Source organism: Diplotaxodon limnothrissa, linkage group LG4 (assembly GCF_057381915.1).
Source record: "Diplotaxodon limnothrissa isolate DT_005_m linkage group LG4, D_limnothrissa_male_GT1.1, whole genome shotgun sequence".
Classification (NCBI taxonomy): Eukaryota; Metazoa; Chordata; class Actinopteri; order Cichliformes; family Cichlidae; genus Diplotaxodon; species Diplotaxodon limnothrissa.
The window spans coordinates 26,001,881-26,020,097 of NC_140599.1; the positions used below are offsets into that span (position 1 = coordinate 26,001,881).

Genomic DNA, 18,217 nt, shown 5'->3' on the forward strand with positions numbered 1-18,217 from the left:
TTTATTTTACTTGATAATGTGACAGCGGACATTGTTGATGTGACTCATTTAAACTATGTTGGCTGGAATAAAAGTGAATAACAGTGAAAAATATCATTAATTAAAAAAATAAAACCAAAAAAAAACGTAACAGGAAAGAATTCAGTTGCTGCTTTGTTTTCAATCTTATACTAACTTTAGTTAATTTATGAATATATTTTGAAACTGCAACAAGTTGTTTAACCCACAGGCAAACTATGACCACAGCACTTTAGTAAAATCGGGTGGTAATGATGTTGTTGCCCTGTGAGAAGCACTTTGTAACGTTGATTTAGAAAACTGTCTTGCTATACAAAGATAATTAGCTATAATAAAATGATCAAAGTGAAGAGGGCTGTAGTGTATCTCAATTTGCATTATGGCGTTGCTGAGAAAATGCTAATAATACTTACCCTTAACAAGTGCAAGAGTTAAAATTGATCATCTCTTTAAATGGAAAGCAACCATTTTTATTTAAGTTCATTTCTTTTCTAAATTCCAGCCTTGGTAATCAAGTGATATTATATCACCTTTATTTATTTCAGACAAGATAAGTCCCTATTATTATAAAAGGGAAAAAAATAACAAAAGTACTTTTGTTATATTTATACTGACTGCAGACCTATGAAACAGAACAGTGAGATTACATGGGTTGGGTTTTCTCAGATGGGCTTTTTGTGGTCAGTTTTTATGTCGACAATGCAGTTTCAGTATTTCAGTTTATTTAAATCATATTTTTTGAGGCAAGTTCTTATTGAACGTGAATGAAAACAAAAACATTAGAAAGGCACAAATTGTTTGATTTCAGAATCAGAATCAGAATCAGAATACTTTATTGATCCCTGGGGGAAATTATTTTTTGTTACAGTGCTCCATTTTAAACCAACATTAAGACAAGACAGACAATACGCTAACTAAGAATAGTACAATATATACATATATATACATACATACATACATAAGTATGTAGTTGTAGCAGCAAACAGTGTGTTAAGTGGATGCGTTGTACATTTAGGAGAAACACAAGGAATTCATCATGTTTTAATTTAATACACCATTGAAATGTCTGCTTAATCTTTTGTAAACATGAGAAAGATATTCTTTTGTAAAGCAAGAGCCTGGAATATGCTCAACTCAGAAAACAGGTAGTTAAAAGTTTTCTTCCATGAAGAAGGTTAAAAATATAAGATGGCATTCCTTTTAGTTTCATTTGATGCACTTACAAATTCACACACTCAGGCACTACTGCTGTGCGAACTGGTTATGTAATGCTAGTCTGTGAGGGTTTTAGTTTCATGTCTTAGGATGAAATTTGGATTAAGATACTAACATTGAAAATTGGACATAAATATGCAAATTGCTTTAATAAATAAGGTGCATTTATATTTTTGCTACATTGATTTCAACAGAACATGTAAACATTACATTCTTGAAATGTATATTCTGAGTTATAGATTATATACATTTATGTTTTAGGATAATTCAGTATTTTTGTAATTTTCTCTCTCTATGCCACCACAGTTTTGTCCCATTCCCATTTCAATCAAACAATCAAGATATGATAGAAGTAGCAGGATGAATTGTGAAACGTATAGAGTTATACTCTGCTCAGATCCAGCCAAATGCTGCAAAACTGATCAGACAGTGCTTCACAGTACAAATGGATAATGACCCAAAGAATATTGCAAAAGCAAACTAAGAGTTTTTCAAGGCAAAGTCATGGGATATTCAGCGTGCAAGCCAGTCACCTGATCTCAACCCCATGGAGCATGCTGTTGCACTACTGAAGACAAAACTGAATGCAAAAAGGCAGTAACTGAATGTAGCTAAAAGTCTGGAAGAGCATCTCAAGGTGAGAAACATTTGGTAATGTCCGTGGGTTCAATACTTCAGTCAGTCACTAACTGCATTTTAAGCCTCTGAAAGTGGGAGAGGCACTTTTATCCAAGGCCTAACTCCTAAATAGTTGCAAATCAAAAAGACAGAAAACCAATTGCAAATCATTTCGTAAAACCACTTGAATTAAAGTTGACAGTCTGCACTTCAATCACAATTTCACTGCTTGACTTAAAATGCCCTGTGGGAGTGAAGCGAAAAAAAAATGTGTCAGTTTCCAAATATTTATGGACTTGACTATACAACTTCACAAATGTAACAAAAATGAAGTATTTGTATATTACTGTCAGAAAATAAAATAATTTTTAGATGGCTATAATAAAATAATCTTTTAAGAAAGCTGGTCATTTTTCTCTGAAATTAAATGAATATTTCAGGGGTTTGGTCTATAGGTCCAGGATAAGACATCTAAAGGCTTTTCTTACTCCCATCTTACATTTAAACCAAAAAAATTGACCAAGCAAAACAAAATTGAGCATATTAATTACATTTAATGCATATAAAAGTTAGCTATTGTTCTAATATCAAAGCTCAAGTAGTGAGATGTTATAGAAACAAATGAATAACAAAATGTACTTGACAAAACCAAGGCTCTTATCTTAACCAAGCTCATATGCATCTTTAAATACAAATGAATCATATGTTCTATAAAAGGCTTTTTTTCACAAAAGTACAAAGTTCTGAGGATGATGACAAAAATAATCCAGAGTGTTAATAATGAAAAAAATATACAGCGATGACATCATTTTGCAAACCATCACTTAGCACACTTTGAGCTTTTGAAAGGAAAACAACATGCAGAAAATCTTTCTTTTTAACAAACAGTTAATTATGCGTTTCATAAATTATGTTTTGTGGAAGACAATCTGCTCTGCACATTTATGTCTTGGAGACATAATTGTTTTAATCAGATTAATTTTTGGAGGAGTTTCATTTTAAAAAAGATGCAGAGATAAAACGTGACAGTGTATCCAGACGAGCTGTATTTTACGCCGCCTACAGGCTTCATGTCCGTTTTAATTACTTCCTACCAGACTTGACAACTTTTGATCATCTCTTTAATTTGTTTTATTGCATCTATGGAGGAATCCTTCAGTGCCAGTCCCAGCAAGACAGGCCGGTTGCCAGATTCCTGCGACACGAACATTGCCAGGTTTTTGGCACAGACATGTGTCAGAGGCTGGAAAGAGAAAAATCAGGCATTAGATTATCACCAAAGCATTATTTGTTCAGTTCGCTTAAATCACACACATTATGACTACAGCTAATTCATTTGTTGAGGTTCCCCTGCAGGGAAATCATACAACACACTTTAATTTTCTGTGTCATGACTGTAAACTTCAAAACGCACAGAAAGCCTGTGTAATGACCTCTATGTACTTTCTCACTCGATCTAAAACAGTTGTTCACTTTACAAGAAACAAGCATTGCAAGTATCACCATTTAAAATGGTTAGAGGAGCAAAAATAACAAAAAAAGTATTCATAAGCAAGTAAACTTTGTATTAATCCAATAAGACACTGATACTACTTCTCCTGCAATGTATGACTGTGAGAAAATGACATGCTCATGCAGAGATGAAATAGGTTTTCTTGAGTAAATCTTAACAGACCACTGAGCTTCAGGCCTGCACACATCTAATTTCGCCACAATCCGCCTGAGCAGTCCAGAATCAATCTCATTTGCCCTTTAACGGCATGAAATGAGATACCCTGTGTTGCAACAAGTCTGCCTGATGTCCCGTGAACAAGTTTGCATCACACTGACACGATATTTGTGTGAACAATTTCAGCCAGTGTACCTCATCTTTGCCCAGCAGTACTTTTGTAGAGAACGTTGGGGTGCTTAGATCATTAGATCTGGAGTCGGGTGTGACAGAGATCAATGTCCCAATTTTGCCATACTGAGTGAGAACTACAAATATGTAATTACTGAACTCTGTACAGACGACTTCTGTTGGAATTCCATTGAGTTCTCTCTGAGCTTGTTTCGATCTGATGACAGACTCAGACATTTTGTTAACCCTGCACAGAAAAAAAAAAGACAAAAATATGTACATGGAGTTTACAATGCAAGAGTATTTGCAGATTTTTAAAAATTTTAAACACAATATTTTAAATATTAATTATCTGCCACATGTTGTGGACAGGTTTAGTTTCCCACAGCAAAATATACATCTGGAACTTTATACACCATGCAACTATGCTTACAATGACTATCACAATTTCTGTAGACCTAAGATAAATTCTTCAAATTGCATTTTCTATTACACCTAGAGTTTATTATCTCATATGAAAATTAAACCGGCCCTTTCGCTAAAAAATCACACCACTATTCAAGTATAATAATAGGTACACATTAATGCTGCTAATCATGTCATAAAATAATCTACCAAAATGTTTCACTCATGTATTTATTTGGTGTGAACTGTGGAGTTCTTCTAGGTTTGTGCAAGTGCAAATCCCTCTCCAGTCAGCTTCAGGTATTCTTGATTACTAAAGGGCTTGCTATGTGTTGCATCCTCCCTGTTGTTTTTGTGTGCATGCTCGTTTTTAAACTGCACATCTGGTGGTTTCAAACCAGAGCTACAGGCGCAATATTATCTCATTTATTAGTAAATGACATTTTCAAACTAATAAGCTATCAGACTTTTCAGATACAATGCTGCACTAAGTACAGTTAGAAAAAGCTTGCTTTGAAGAATTATGCCCTTACTAAAAAAAACCGCATTCAATCACTTGGATCACAAATTGACTATATGTGTTATTTTCCTACCCTGTCGTCATCAACTCCCCACAAGGGATGCTGCATGCTCAGAGGCTAACGTTAGCTACACAGCTAGTCTGAGCTTAGACAGTGTATTAACCGATGGAATAAAAATACATACGTTTTGCCCCGTCTGTGAACAAATTCCTCGCCCTGTGTCTTCAGCTGCCCACAGTTAAAACTTTACTTTTCACAGAATCGCCTCACTTTAACTCAACTTCAGCCGTGCTCTGTCATTCAGCCTCCACCGTGAAAACAAACCGAAACGAACGTACCTCGTTGTGTTGAGCGCGAGTACTCTGCGTGATGACGTTTTGACGTCACGCTCATTCCACCTCAGGACAAAGCGAGCAAGGAAGAAACGCTCGCGGTCAGGTTGAATGCAAAATAGATTTGTATATAAGCAACGTTATTATAGTTAACTAAAATTAAACTAAAAACCAAAAAAACATGTGAAAAAATTATTTTGGTTAACTAAAAAAATATTTCGGTTTTTGATAAGAAAAAAAGATACAAGTAAAAACTAACTAAAAATTCAAAAACTAACTAAAATAAAATTAAAAATTAAAAATCTTGCCTTCGACACATGCCCTCCATACAATAATATTCAAAAACACTAAAACTAACATTGACACTAATAAAAACTAAAATAAAAACTAAGCATTTTTAAAAAATAAAAGCTTAACTGAAATAAGAAAATCCGCTTGGCAAACCAAAACAAAATAAAAATACATACTAATTAGAAAACGGAAAACTATAATAACTGCATATAAGTCAGCATAAAGTGCAAAGAACCTTGATTCAAATTCATTTTATGTGTGGTTCAAACTATTTGTTGTTGTGAAATAAGTAGCTAATTTTTAGAGAGCAAACATATGACAATTACAAGCATCAGGAATAGGCTATATTAAAAGCTTCGTGAAGTTGCACCTGCTGTGACTATGTCTAACATCATGATAAAGTTTTTTTTAATACAGACTTTTTCTATAAAAATATTAATAAGTATACTTTTTCCATAGTTATTGGTTTTCCAAGTGTACAGCTGTTATGGTCAATATGATTCATTTTGAAAGTCCTGCAAAAAATATATGTTTAAGCAAAATGGGTAGCTGCAGCAAAGTAAATATACATCTCACAATGAAAGTTGTTATCAGCCCTCTTGTTTCTGGTTTGGTTTAGGAGAACAGTCTCCTTTTAGAAAGATTTGCAGGTTACCTTTTCATGCCCTTGGCATTGCTCTCACAAAACAGTTCCTTAGAAAATCCTCACAAACATGTTGTGGACAAGGGAAGTTTAGTTTCCCACAGACTTGAGGAATTAAAACACTTAATGCGTAAAGAGATCTTTGAGTTTTATTTTTCTCATACATTAAATATTCAAAGTTCTGGCATTGTTCACTTTGCATTATTATACTGAGAATGATTTAGCCAACTTTCATAAAGCATTATCAAAAGGGAATTTGTTTGAGCTTAAATTAAATCGGATCCCCTGGCCTGGTACATTTCAATCAATATTAGCCAACAGAAAGAGCTTTTCCAAAGCAAGCAATCACAGAAGCAGGATGTTTTTAATTAACTGTCAATGGAGCTTTAAAGAAGCAGATAAAGTTACGCCTTTTATTTTTCAGTTTATTTAATTATTTACTTTTGCTGTGGGTTTCGTTAAAATGTGATTTCACACTACTGGCTGAACAGTCCCTTTGTTTGATGAGGAGGCTGTAAAAGTCCATGGCACTATAACAGGAGATGAAAACAACAGATAGGGATGGACATTACAGTGTAATAAGTGGTATTTGCACTTCATCATTTTCTTTGTGCCTGACAGACAGTAATAAAAAAAATAGCTAACACACATGAGATGAAAACCACCTGCAAATGTATTGCTTCGACATTTAACGTATTCTAGTATTTGTGTGTAGGCCATGCAAGTACTGTTAAGTCGGCCCTTTACATTTAGACTACAGATTGGCCAACCAAGGCAGTCAGATTTGCTAATACAGCTAAAGGAGATACAGGCAGATGAGAAATTTTCACTGTTGGCAAAAATGCTTGCATGACTTTTTTTTTTCAAGTGGATGTGAGGCTTGACTGAAGTTTGTGAGTGCTGCATCAGGCTGATTCGAAAGGAGCCATCCCTATGAACATGACACATTCACAATGTCAAATAGAACAGGCTCAGCAGAATTGCTATGCACTCTGAGTAGGCAGCATTAGCTATGAAATTGGTTGGACCGCTCCCCATACTCCCTGACTGACCATCTGTGTCCTTGACTGATGATTCTGATCTAAACAAAATTGTAATGCAAATATCAATATATAGTATTTCTACATTAATGTATAGAATAAGCTGATCCTTTCTTTTGAATTTGGGTGAGTTAAAAATCACTGTTTTATTTCCACAACATGAATAGAAGGCTTAGAGTTTTACACTTTGTGAGCCTTCAAGTGCACGAGTAGCAAATGGGCACAAGGTTTGGGAAAATTGTGAACATTCCTGTTGGAATAAATAAACATGTCCTTGTTGAAAATTGATAGAGCTACTTTCATAGCTGATTCAAAAGGATAAAGCTGCTTACAAACACAGCTTTCAGCTTTTTGATATCCAGGGAGTACACTATTTTATTTTTACAGATAAATAAAAGATGACAGATGATAAGAAAATAAGACAATTCACGTTAAAGAAATAAAAGAAAGAAAGAAACAGAAATACTAGGATAAGGCATGTTGTATGTACCAGTCATGGTGGGCAGTCTTAACATTTGACTTATGCGATCTTTTAATTTTTGTGTTGTAAGCACATTCTGGGCATCATAAGAAGAAGCAGGTTTTTCATTCTCAACTTGAAAATGGAGACCATATTTTTTTCTTCAAAGTTCTTCAAAGTTGAAGTCATTTTTTCAAAATGTGCATGAGCTGTTAGCAACTTAAGCTTTATGGTAATGTGAATCCTGTGCAAGACTTTAAAATGAATTTGTTGAATATTTGTGTTGCACAAAATGGAAAAACTATTATTTATATAGATTGCCCATTGATGTCTAATTATTCACTATTTAGGTCTGATGCCCATTTATTTGAAGAGAGCACACTTTTCCTAATAAAGGACGCAGAGCTTAAAACTATGGATATCAGTTTTGTACTTTGGAGTTTCTTTCAGCTGTATATAAATCGTGTAAAGCTACACTTTCAAGTTGTTCTTACATTCAAGATCAACACACAAAACAGAGATCTGTGCTAGCTACATGGCCCCTTCACTGAAGGTTCTCATAAAAGTTTTTTCATCCTTTAATTTTGTCTGTCTTTGTCTTCATCTGAGTTACATCAGTAATATTTCTTCAATCTTTAATCAGTTTGAATATGTCCTCAGGGTCCTTGTTATTTTAATTGCCAACAATTATGACATGAAAGGACAGGCATGTGTTGCCAAGCTGTTTCAAAAATCTTGCCTGCTGTGTTTTTTTTCCACATCACGGATTTTGACTTCAGATCTCTACATGTAAGAGTCCAAAGAAGCAAAGAAAAAACAGTGGTTTCAACAGGTTTTTGGGATATGGTTTAATGACAGCAAATGTCACTAAGACTTTGAAATGAGTGCGTGTCCGTGTATTATTAAATAGCAAATTACTAAAGGCATTGCTGTAAATAATGAGTTTTAGAGACAATAACGTCTATAGTGGTTTTTCCTGGGATTCAAGGGCTCTTGCTGTTTCCAGGTAAATTGAGAAACCATATAGTCATGTGCACCTGTAGCTCAGGTGGAAGAGCAGGTTGTCTACTAATCACAAGGTCGGTAGTTCAATCCCTCTCTTCTCCAGTTTTCCATAATCCGTGGGCAAGGTAATTACCCCTTTTATAATAAGATTCATGTAAAGACAGCAACATGTGTTTTTGTAATCAATGCTTTGTATTCTTCTCTTCATCTATTTTTATATTTGCTGCTTTTGCCCATGATGTCACTAAAAGTAGCCTTGCACCTGCACTGAATGAATATGCTCTGGAGCGATGCTTTGGAGGTCCTTGAAAGCAAAGCTTTTTGATTTCGAATCACATAAGTGAGGACATTTTATTTTAGTTTCTAGCTGTGTAAATAGATTTGCTCTCAAAAGGAAAAGGGAAGTCTGACCATGGTACATTTCTGGAAGAGTTACTGATACTTAAGTGTTCTCAGTTTTATAAACACATCCCATCCTTCTGTCTGTATGAGTAGTCAAGCGTTTACTCTGTATCACACACAGACGGTCTGTGTCAAAATGTCAACCCATGTAAAAAATATCTTATTTTGCTGAACGAAGCCACGGCTGTTCCATCACTTCATTTTGATGTTCTGTTTCATTAGATTTGTCTCATCAAATGTCTTCTGAATACACTGAATGCATATAAAGCCGAATATGTTTCTTTTTACACCCTTTTTTGAATAATAACTACCTTAATATTTAGTCATCAGTACTGACAAACATTTTCCTCAAATCTAAAAAGATGAGCAGCAAAGAGCCAAGCCTTCACACCTTAGTGTGAGTTACAAACACACCCATCCTGTATGTATAAACTTCTACATAAAACCACTCATAAACAACACATACCCTAACAAAAAAACACAAGTCGTGAACCTCAAACAGGCCTTTAAAGGTTTATTCCAAAGTGAAAACCAGCCTGAACCTCACTCACAAACTCTATAAGTTAAACTCAGTAGGCTAGCCATAAAAGTATACATGCGCGCGCACACACACACACACACACACACACACACACACACACACACACACACACACAATTATTACCCTGGTGGCCACTAGAGTGCTGTGCTGTATTACAGATAGAACTCAAAAGAGTCTTTATCATGACATTTTTAAGTTGCACTACTGCTTTCTGGGACTGACCACTGGGGCTACTATCTGCGAAGTGTTTCTGAAACAGAGACAACAACAAGCCACAGTGAGCAGAAATCATATGTGCTGGCAAAATGTCAGACAGCCTGTGATTTACCTCTTCTGTCTTAGAACTACCCAATTACTATAATTTTTTAAATGATTTCATTAGAGTTTATTTAATAAGATGATGGAAAGATGCCAGTGTGAAATTGGTAGTTTGAAAGCTTTGTAAAAGCAGCAGAGGATGACTATAATCTAGGGGGGGATAGGAGCTGTACATTAATAATTAACGATTACATCACAGGCCAGAGTTTCTGGATTTGAAAGATCACTCTCAAATCAAAGCCAAAAAGAAAGAAAATCTCTGCCTGCAAGCTTATGATTGACCAGGGTCCCATCCACTTTCCATTTATATTTAACTTCTCAATAACAGCGGCCAATACACCAAGCAACTGTTCAGACATTTATATATTAAAGCAAAAGAATCACTTGACAAATCCATTTTTGGGGGCTACTGATTTATTTCTCACTTCCTAATCGAAGGCATCATTTATGGAAGTTATGTATAGCAGTTTGTACAGTTTGTTCTATGAAAGAAATTAGATTCAAATATTTTTCAAAGGAAAAGAAATGGGAGTTTAATTCATTATAAACATTAAACCTTGTCACAGTGAGCTTCTTACTGTGTTCCAGAATTGCACACATGCAGCTATGAGTGAAATGTCTCAGGTTTCATACTGTTCCCCACTCCTGAAATCATATCATGCACAGTTAAGACACAAGAAATTTGCTTGAAAATGATTTAGGAACTAGAAAAAGATTTCCAGGAAATGCTGCATACGGACTGATTCAAGCATCTTTGAAGTGCTAGTGTTCATGTGAAGTACACAAAATTTTGGTTGAAGTACTTCAGAAATTTGAAGCAAATGCTATAATCTCTCCTTCGCCACCTCCTTGTGATTGGCAGAGAGCAGTAAAGGAGACAGAGGGCAGATACTGTGTCTATACAGATTCAAATCAATAGTTAGCATATAAAAGCCTTCCCCAAGACTGATGTAGAGCTGCCATTAATGCTTTGGAGGTAATACAAACTCAGCATGGTGAGGAAATTGTTTAATCAAACTGTGGTCTGAGTACGGTATCTGTCTAATAACATGACATTCAGATAAAAATTTCTAACTCACATAATATTTGTGTTCATAGGTTACAAATTAGACCTGTTAAAGGAACAGGTATATTACTTAGCTATCAATGGTATTATTTTAGTTTTAATGCTCTAAATTGATTTTTAATTTGCAGATAATCATAATGTATCAGTATTTAAAAGTTATAATGAGTATAACAGATGTTTTTTGTCTTTTGATAACTGTTTATATGATTTATATATATAAGAAATTATGTATGCATAAAAAGACAAACTAAATAGATTGCAAAGAACAATGTCAATGGAACCTGCAAATAGTTTTCTTGCCATTATGTGTGTAATATTACCCATACCACATCACATACTAAAAAATAATTGACTGTTAATGTAACAATAAAATAATTACACCAGGAAAATGGCCCTAAAAAGCTCATTCAACCATATTGCCATAAAACTACTGCTAATATTTAAAAACAACATAACATGAAAGATGTAAAACAAGGCATGCTGTATCTTACTTTCACAGTTAGTTTGTTTTAATTTCAAATTTAGAATTTATGAAATAGCTTTGTGCCAGAAATGTTTATTTTAATAATTAATAAAAAAAAAATTGCTTTGTAAACGAATTATATATTAAATTGTCTTTTTTCTGTTTCAAAAAGTGTTTGTGTGAACTACTTCATGAAATATCCATAATGAAAAGAAGGGTAGAATAAATCAGACCAGAGTGAAGGTGGGAACTTTGTGCAATATTAATATTTCCATCATGTTGAAAGTGAAACATCATCCTTTGGTTGAAAGTCACAAGGGGTTACATAACCGGTAACTGTTCAGCACCAGAGGTGTGGACTCGAGTCACATGACTTGGACTCGAGTCAGACTCGAGTCATTAATTTTATGACTTTAGACTTGACTTGAAAAAATGTTCTAAGACTTGTGACTTGACTTGGACTTTTACACCAATGACTTGGGACTTGAATTGGACTTGAACCGGTTTACTTGAAAAGACTTGATATTTTACCCCAAATATAAAATTTAACACGCATATTATATAGAGATTGAAAATGTAACGTCATTCACGGGTAGAACCGCAAAGGATTCTGGGAACTCGTGGCAAGCGTACTAGCGCACGCAGGCTTTCAATTAAAATCAGTTATACAGCGATAAAAAAGAAACACAAAAATGTCAAGAAGCTGTTGTATTATTAACTGCAATAGCCGGTCGCATGACAGCCACGGGAAGCCGACGGGTAAAGAGATCGGTTGTTATCGGATTACGTCGTTGAAGAGAAATTGTTCGAGCCATGTTTCCGAAGTAATAAAGAGGCGACTGGATTGCAGCCATTCAAAGACCAATTATAACGTCCCAGAACACTCCAGCTCACAGGTTAGTCTGCTCCAAGCATTTCCACACAGGTCAGTCTGCTGTTGTAGTTAATGCGTCATTTTTCTTAACATAATTGGTGATATAGGTTACAAGCAAGTCTGGCGCTGAACAGAAATTGTCGCGCTATGCTCCTTTATTTATTGTGTTTATTGTGCATAAATAGTGAATTGTCCTGACACAATATTGCGTTTCGCTTCTGTTATTATGGTACATTGACAAAAACATATACTTTTATTCACAGGATAAAACTGTTGTTTTGTATCACTAATTGCCCAGTGCGATTACAGCATACAGTATTATTGTCACTGCTACATTTCTGTGATGCTACCAGAAATTATTTCCACTGCTAATTAATTACCGTTGAGCTCAAAGGTTATATTAATAAACGGTTAACGAATGTGTATTTATGACGACGATTTGTGAGACTGGTAAACTTATGATACATACGATGGTCTTTACTTTCTACACGGTGCATTTCAAGGTCCTGCACCCATCCGTCGGTAAACTGTACCTGGGCTTGTTGCAGTGACCTGAAGTTACTAAACTTCATGAGTGTATGCACTCACTCCAAGAAGCGTATAATTATAAATATGCATATAAATATGCTACGATGAGATAGCTGACTTCATCTAACTAGCAAATGTTTTCCAGGCTACGTTGGTGATACAGTTTTTTTTAATGTGTATGATATTTTTGTCATGCGATTTTAAAGCCGGTCCTACAAGCGCATCCAAGAATAACATGCAGCTTATCTCAGAACTGTCGGTGAAAATTATTCTTGGAGCTAGGTTTAATTGAGCTGCATTTTAAAGAGGTGCAATTTCACAATTTGTGTATATTTTCTAAGTTCACTATTTTGTCATGTGTTGAGAAAAACACAGATTTAAAAATTACATGGTCTAATATTTACATTTAGCATATAACTGCAACATGCTTTTTTTCGTTTTTTTTTTTTAAGACTCGAAAGGACTTGAAATTCAAAATTTCAGACTTGTGACTTTACTTGGACTTTTACACCAGTGACTTGAGACTCGACTCTGACTTGCCTGACATTACTTGAGACTTGACTTGAGACTTGAGGATAAAGACTTGAGACTTACTTGAGACTTGCAAAACAATGACTTGGTCCCACCTCTGTTCAGCACCATCAGATTCCTCAGTATTCAGCAGTGCATGTATGCTATACTTGTCCTTGTTAGATTACTCTTACAAACACACTCTCAAGTCTTCTGCATTTTTTTGCAAATGCATCTTTTTGGAAAGACCCTTCACCTTTTGAGCAAGAAAATTTGAATAATTAGCAGCAAAGAAGGCTTACTTTTAACAAATTGCTCTCATCTCAGGGGTGCTTAACATATTAAGTGCTTCACATTTTCTTTGTTCTCACACATTAAGGCGCTGCATTACGGTCTTCAGTCTTGTATTTGTGAACATTAATCATCACTAATGACCTTCATTAGTACTTAACTTATTCTATCTAAGTCCATGCATGTTTGCTGTGCCAGCTGAGAGCAGACTTGGCCAATTATGTATATATAATAGTTCATACAAGATGGAATTAATGTCACTGAAGTTGGGGATATTGATGGGTTTCAGCAAGACCTTCTAAATAGTTGAGCATATTTGGCTGATGAATTCATTAACGGTAATCAGTTTCAACTGGCTCTTGCCACGTGCATTGAAATGAAACAAAAAAGCCGCATGCCCTTTAGAGTTGTTTAAATTTTCACGCAAATATATCACCTGATTAATTCAAATAACTTTGTTAATTTGTGCCTCTGATTATCTGCCTTGTCTGTGATATAGCACCTCATTAGAACAGAATAGCCAGAAGGCATTCATAGCACCCCAGCTAAAAAATTTAATATTCTAAACAATTAATATTGATATACAGAGGTATAATGTAAGACAACATAATTAAATGTAGAGTTATTAAATAAATACTGAAACACACTTCTCAAAAGATGAGGATGAGAAGAAGAATACAAGGTGATAATTTAATACTTCACCTGAAGTACTAAAGTGCACTTTACTTTTTCTGAAGGACGATGGAAAAACTGCAGAGGAGAAAGTATAAAAAGTATATCCTGTGTTATTTATTTATTTCAAAATTAATTAATTCATTTTAAACCAATGTTAATGAGGAAGAGTTATTTTTTCCTCAACGCCTCAGGACCTGGACTCAGTGGCATCTATTAGTTTGATACACTGTTGCTTTTGTGGTCCATGGAGTAATACCCCCACACCTTCAAACTCCACTGAAGCCAAGAAACTCAAGGCCACCTAGAAAAGCACTAGGCACACACACACACACACATACGCATGCACACTATTGTGTACATCTTCCAACTCACATCTGCAGTTGAAACAAGCTGCTTACAAGAAGGTCATTCAGATTCTCCAAGTTCCCATCAAAGAAGTCAGAAGTCATGTGTAGAAAAAATGTGCCTGCATTAGAATATAGTGGATAAAATCATTTTCACAAACGAATCTTCCACAAATAGTTGTGTAAGTGGTACTTTTGAATAAACAGAATAAACAGTGAAAATTAGTCGAGCTGAGTAAATACCTAAGCGTGAGCCCTTCCAAATTTGAATTAGTTAATGTACCTACATATTTTCACAACTGTGACTTTGTTCTTGTTAAAGCTATCATTAATTAATTGAAACAATATTGTATTGCTGTTATTATAGCGTGCCCTCTTTTTAGAAACCAATACCCAGAAGGAAGGAAACATGCCTGAAACTCATCATGATTTGCAGATTTGAACATGTTTGAATGATGGAGCAGTGAATAGAACTTTTTTATAACCTTAGTGTCATTTTATATTCATAGTGCAGCCTCATATTTAATCTGCTTCCATTTTTGCTGTCCTCGATTTGGTTGAGACTGTTCTTATTAGTCTCCATTTTCTAAGCATAGGCTCAAAATACCCAAAGGCTATGTTGGCTATGTATTGTTGTTATTTCTTGTTCTTTTCTGCAAATATTCTTTTAGAACCTCGACAATTATAGCAGTAGTGCTTTGATTTGTGTACACCTAAACAGCAGGCAAATCCAAAGCAGCTCATTTAATTCGGAGCAATACGAAGGCGACTACATATTTAATGACTTCGTCCTTAATTGAACATGCTGTGACATTTCCACTAAAGAGGTAGGAGCTTTAAAATGTGCTGAGGAGTAAAACTCTGAAAGGATAATTTGCTGTGATTAATTTACGCATCTTCTTACAAACAAACAGAAAGCAGACGTTAATGATTTGCATTATATGAGACAGTGTTACCTGTAAGATCTCCCACATCCAAGTGTTGGATATGGTGTTTCATGATGGATCAAAACATACAAGATGTGCATATTTTACAGAGCTGAGCGTTGTCAACCATGCAGTGTTAAGAGGCGATTCGCATCCTAATAATACTTGATGTACACATACATCTTCTGCCCAGAGGTGCAGATACAATAAGAGGAGCCTCAAAACAATGAATGAATAAAACAAGACTTGTGGCGACTGTGAGAAAGGGTGCTTTTAATTTTCCTCTCCAGATCAGTCTCTGAGCAGCACTGAATTTTTCAGTAGTCTATCAGTATTGGTGCCTAAGAGGAAGCCTGTCAAACAGAGCTCTGTTGTCTGTCGCTGTTTCTTGTGTATGATGGCAGAGCAACTGAGAAAGGTTTTGTCAGCAGACAAAGAAACCTTTTAATCACAGAAGGGGCCTCAAAAGACAGCCAGGGCAGCATGTTCTAATTGTGTGGCTCTTCATCTAATATTCCTAAAGGTGGAAAACACTGTGAACAGATTTTAGGCTGAGCCAGGGAAGTTAAATCTATAATCTACAGTCTCAAGTAGCATTCTTCATCTCAGGGCAGATCTTGTTTTGGGAGTTGGTTTCAAGTTGTTTTTGACTTGTGTGTTTCACTGCTGCTGTGTGTCATTTCTTATGAGTTCTTTCCTTTGTGATGAGAATAAGAATTGGGTCTGGAGTAGCTTGCTGGAACACAGTTAAAAAACAATATTAAAATTAAAAATATTGAAAAAAAAAAATATATTGAAAAAAATATATTTGGAGTCTTCACTAAAAGGCATCTGTGTTTAAAAATTGAAAGCCCCCAGCCTTTTACTAACCTAACATTTGTGATTTCAATAGCAATAATTTGGCTGGTATTCAGTTTGTTGATGAATAACTGAGACCACTGGGTATTGTTTTTCATTCAGACATAATGGGCACAATATGTTACAGTGACATGGCAATGTCTTTGTAGACAGACCATCTTAAATTCATTCATCAATCTGGGTCCTTGTGTTTGATGACTGGTTGGCATTTGGTGAAGACTGAGTGCAGGAATGGTGTCTGGTCTGTGATTCTGCTTTGGCATTATTTAGAACAGCAGAAGGCTCAAAGAGACATTGCACACACGCAAGAAAAGGTCACAGAGAAAAATGGAAAACAGCAGCAAATTGCCTCTCCAGCCCATTACTGGTCTTTCTTACCACAATATGTTACCCAGTTTGGCATGCTGGAGGGCCAATGTGAACTATTGGCTCTGACTTAGGACAAGAACAAGTTAATCTGGTCTGGGTGCTTCCCTCTAGTCAACACAATCTATTTTCTTGTTTATTTGACTTACTCAGGTGAAAAAGGAAAAGAAAAAAAAAGGAAATGACCCTTTTTCGAATATTTGCAGTGTTTAACTTTTGATTATATACTTACCTAAAACCAAGGTGTGAATATATTGATAATGACACTTTGAAGTGTGACATTTAATAATATGAGAAGACTCTAGTGAGCTGAATTTACTCCAGAAAGCCCAAGGCTGTTTTTTCTTCCAGATAAGTTGTTCATTTTTTCCTGTTTGTTTATTTTCGCTCCGAAATAAATGAAAAAGTGTTATAAATGATTCACAAGAAATTGCAGTCGCTAAAGCTAATGTTCTTTTTCATTCATTCCTGAGGTTTGTGACTAACAGTTGTACATCTGGTCTCTGAATGAGGATGTCATATCGTCATGACAGATTGGATAAACCCACAGAGTTCATGAATGACTGTGGCACTGCAAATGATTTGAATTTCACATTCCCGAACTCTCATATTTATCAGAATGAAAAAAGCACTGTAATCAACGACATTTGCATTTATGCAAAATATGTTTACTGTAGGGCACCATTTTTGCTTCAACTGACCTGTTCATTGTTTCATTCTTACATAATATTGCTATTCTGTCTCAAAATTGCTCATTTGCATCTGTCCAGCCTGCACAAAGAGATGTAATCCTGACATGTTCTTGGGGTCTGGTTTCCCCATTATAAGTGAAATTGGGATATACTCATTTTTGTCAGTTTCCTTGCAAAATTAAATTACTGGCAGCAACTATTTTGTTCACAGTGAGCCTGTTGTAATCTGTAACAATAGTTTCTTTCTTTGAAACTGTTAGGATCCTGTGTTTTGTAGAACATTGGCTTAGCAGTATAAAATGCAGCTTATGTGTATGTTCAATGAGGAGGATCTAAAATCACTCATTTGCTTGCTTTCCTGTCCTTCTCTACTGCTTGTCCGTTCTTTGCATCACTACCACTTTCCCACACTGTCTATCTCAGTACTCACATGATTACTCTAGTCCCTTTCAGACTTTCCTGTTCTCCCTTTCAGACTACCATTCATGCAAACCACTTCCTCCTCATCTTCACTTCACCTGGATCACAGACTCAAGCCTACAAGCTTCAGTCTTGATCTTCACCACCAGCATCTAGACTACTGGACATTCTGTAGTGCTGAAAACAATTTATTACTTTAAAATGTATCAAAGTGACAAACCCAATTCTGTAAAAGTTGGGAAACTGTGTAAAAAACTGTGATTACAAATTTCTATGATTACGAACAATTTCAGAATGTTACTCCAAAGTTCACCATGCCATCCACAAATACAGCTTAAAGCTCTATCATGCAAATAATTCAACTAAATTCAGCTTTATTTATATCACAAAAACAGCTGATTCAAGGCTGTTTATATTGGAAGGTAAAGACCCTACAATGATACAGAGAAAAAAGACAAAACCCCCAAAATCAGATGACACTCTATGACCAAGCACTCTGGTGACAGTGGGAAGGAAAAACTAACTTTTAAAGAAACTTCCAGCAAAGCCAGACGT

At 35.3% G+C, this 18,217-nt stretch overlaps 1 protein-coding gene across 1 annotated transcript; it reads right to left on the reverse strand.

The window, feature by feature from the left end:
- Window positions 1-2,753: 2,753 nt before the first annotated feature.
- psmg3 (proteasome (prosome, macropain) assembly chaperone 3) lies at window positions 2,754-4,935 on the reverse strand. The gene is made up of 3 exons (XM_085352690.1): window positions 4,802-4,935; window positions 3,716-3,938; window positions 2,754-3,094 (listed from the first exon to the last, which is right to left on the reverse strand). The coding sequence occupies exons 2-3, from the start codon at window positions 3,926-3,928 to the stop codon at window positions 2,942-2,944; spliced, it is 366 nt and encodes a 121-aa protein (XP_085208816.1). The 5' UTR covers window positions 3,929-3,938; window positions 4,802-4,935; the 3' UTR covers window positions 2,754-2,941.
- Between the last annotated feature and the right edge of the window lie 13,282 nt (window positions 4,936-18,217).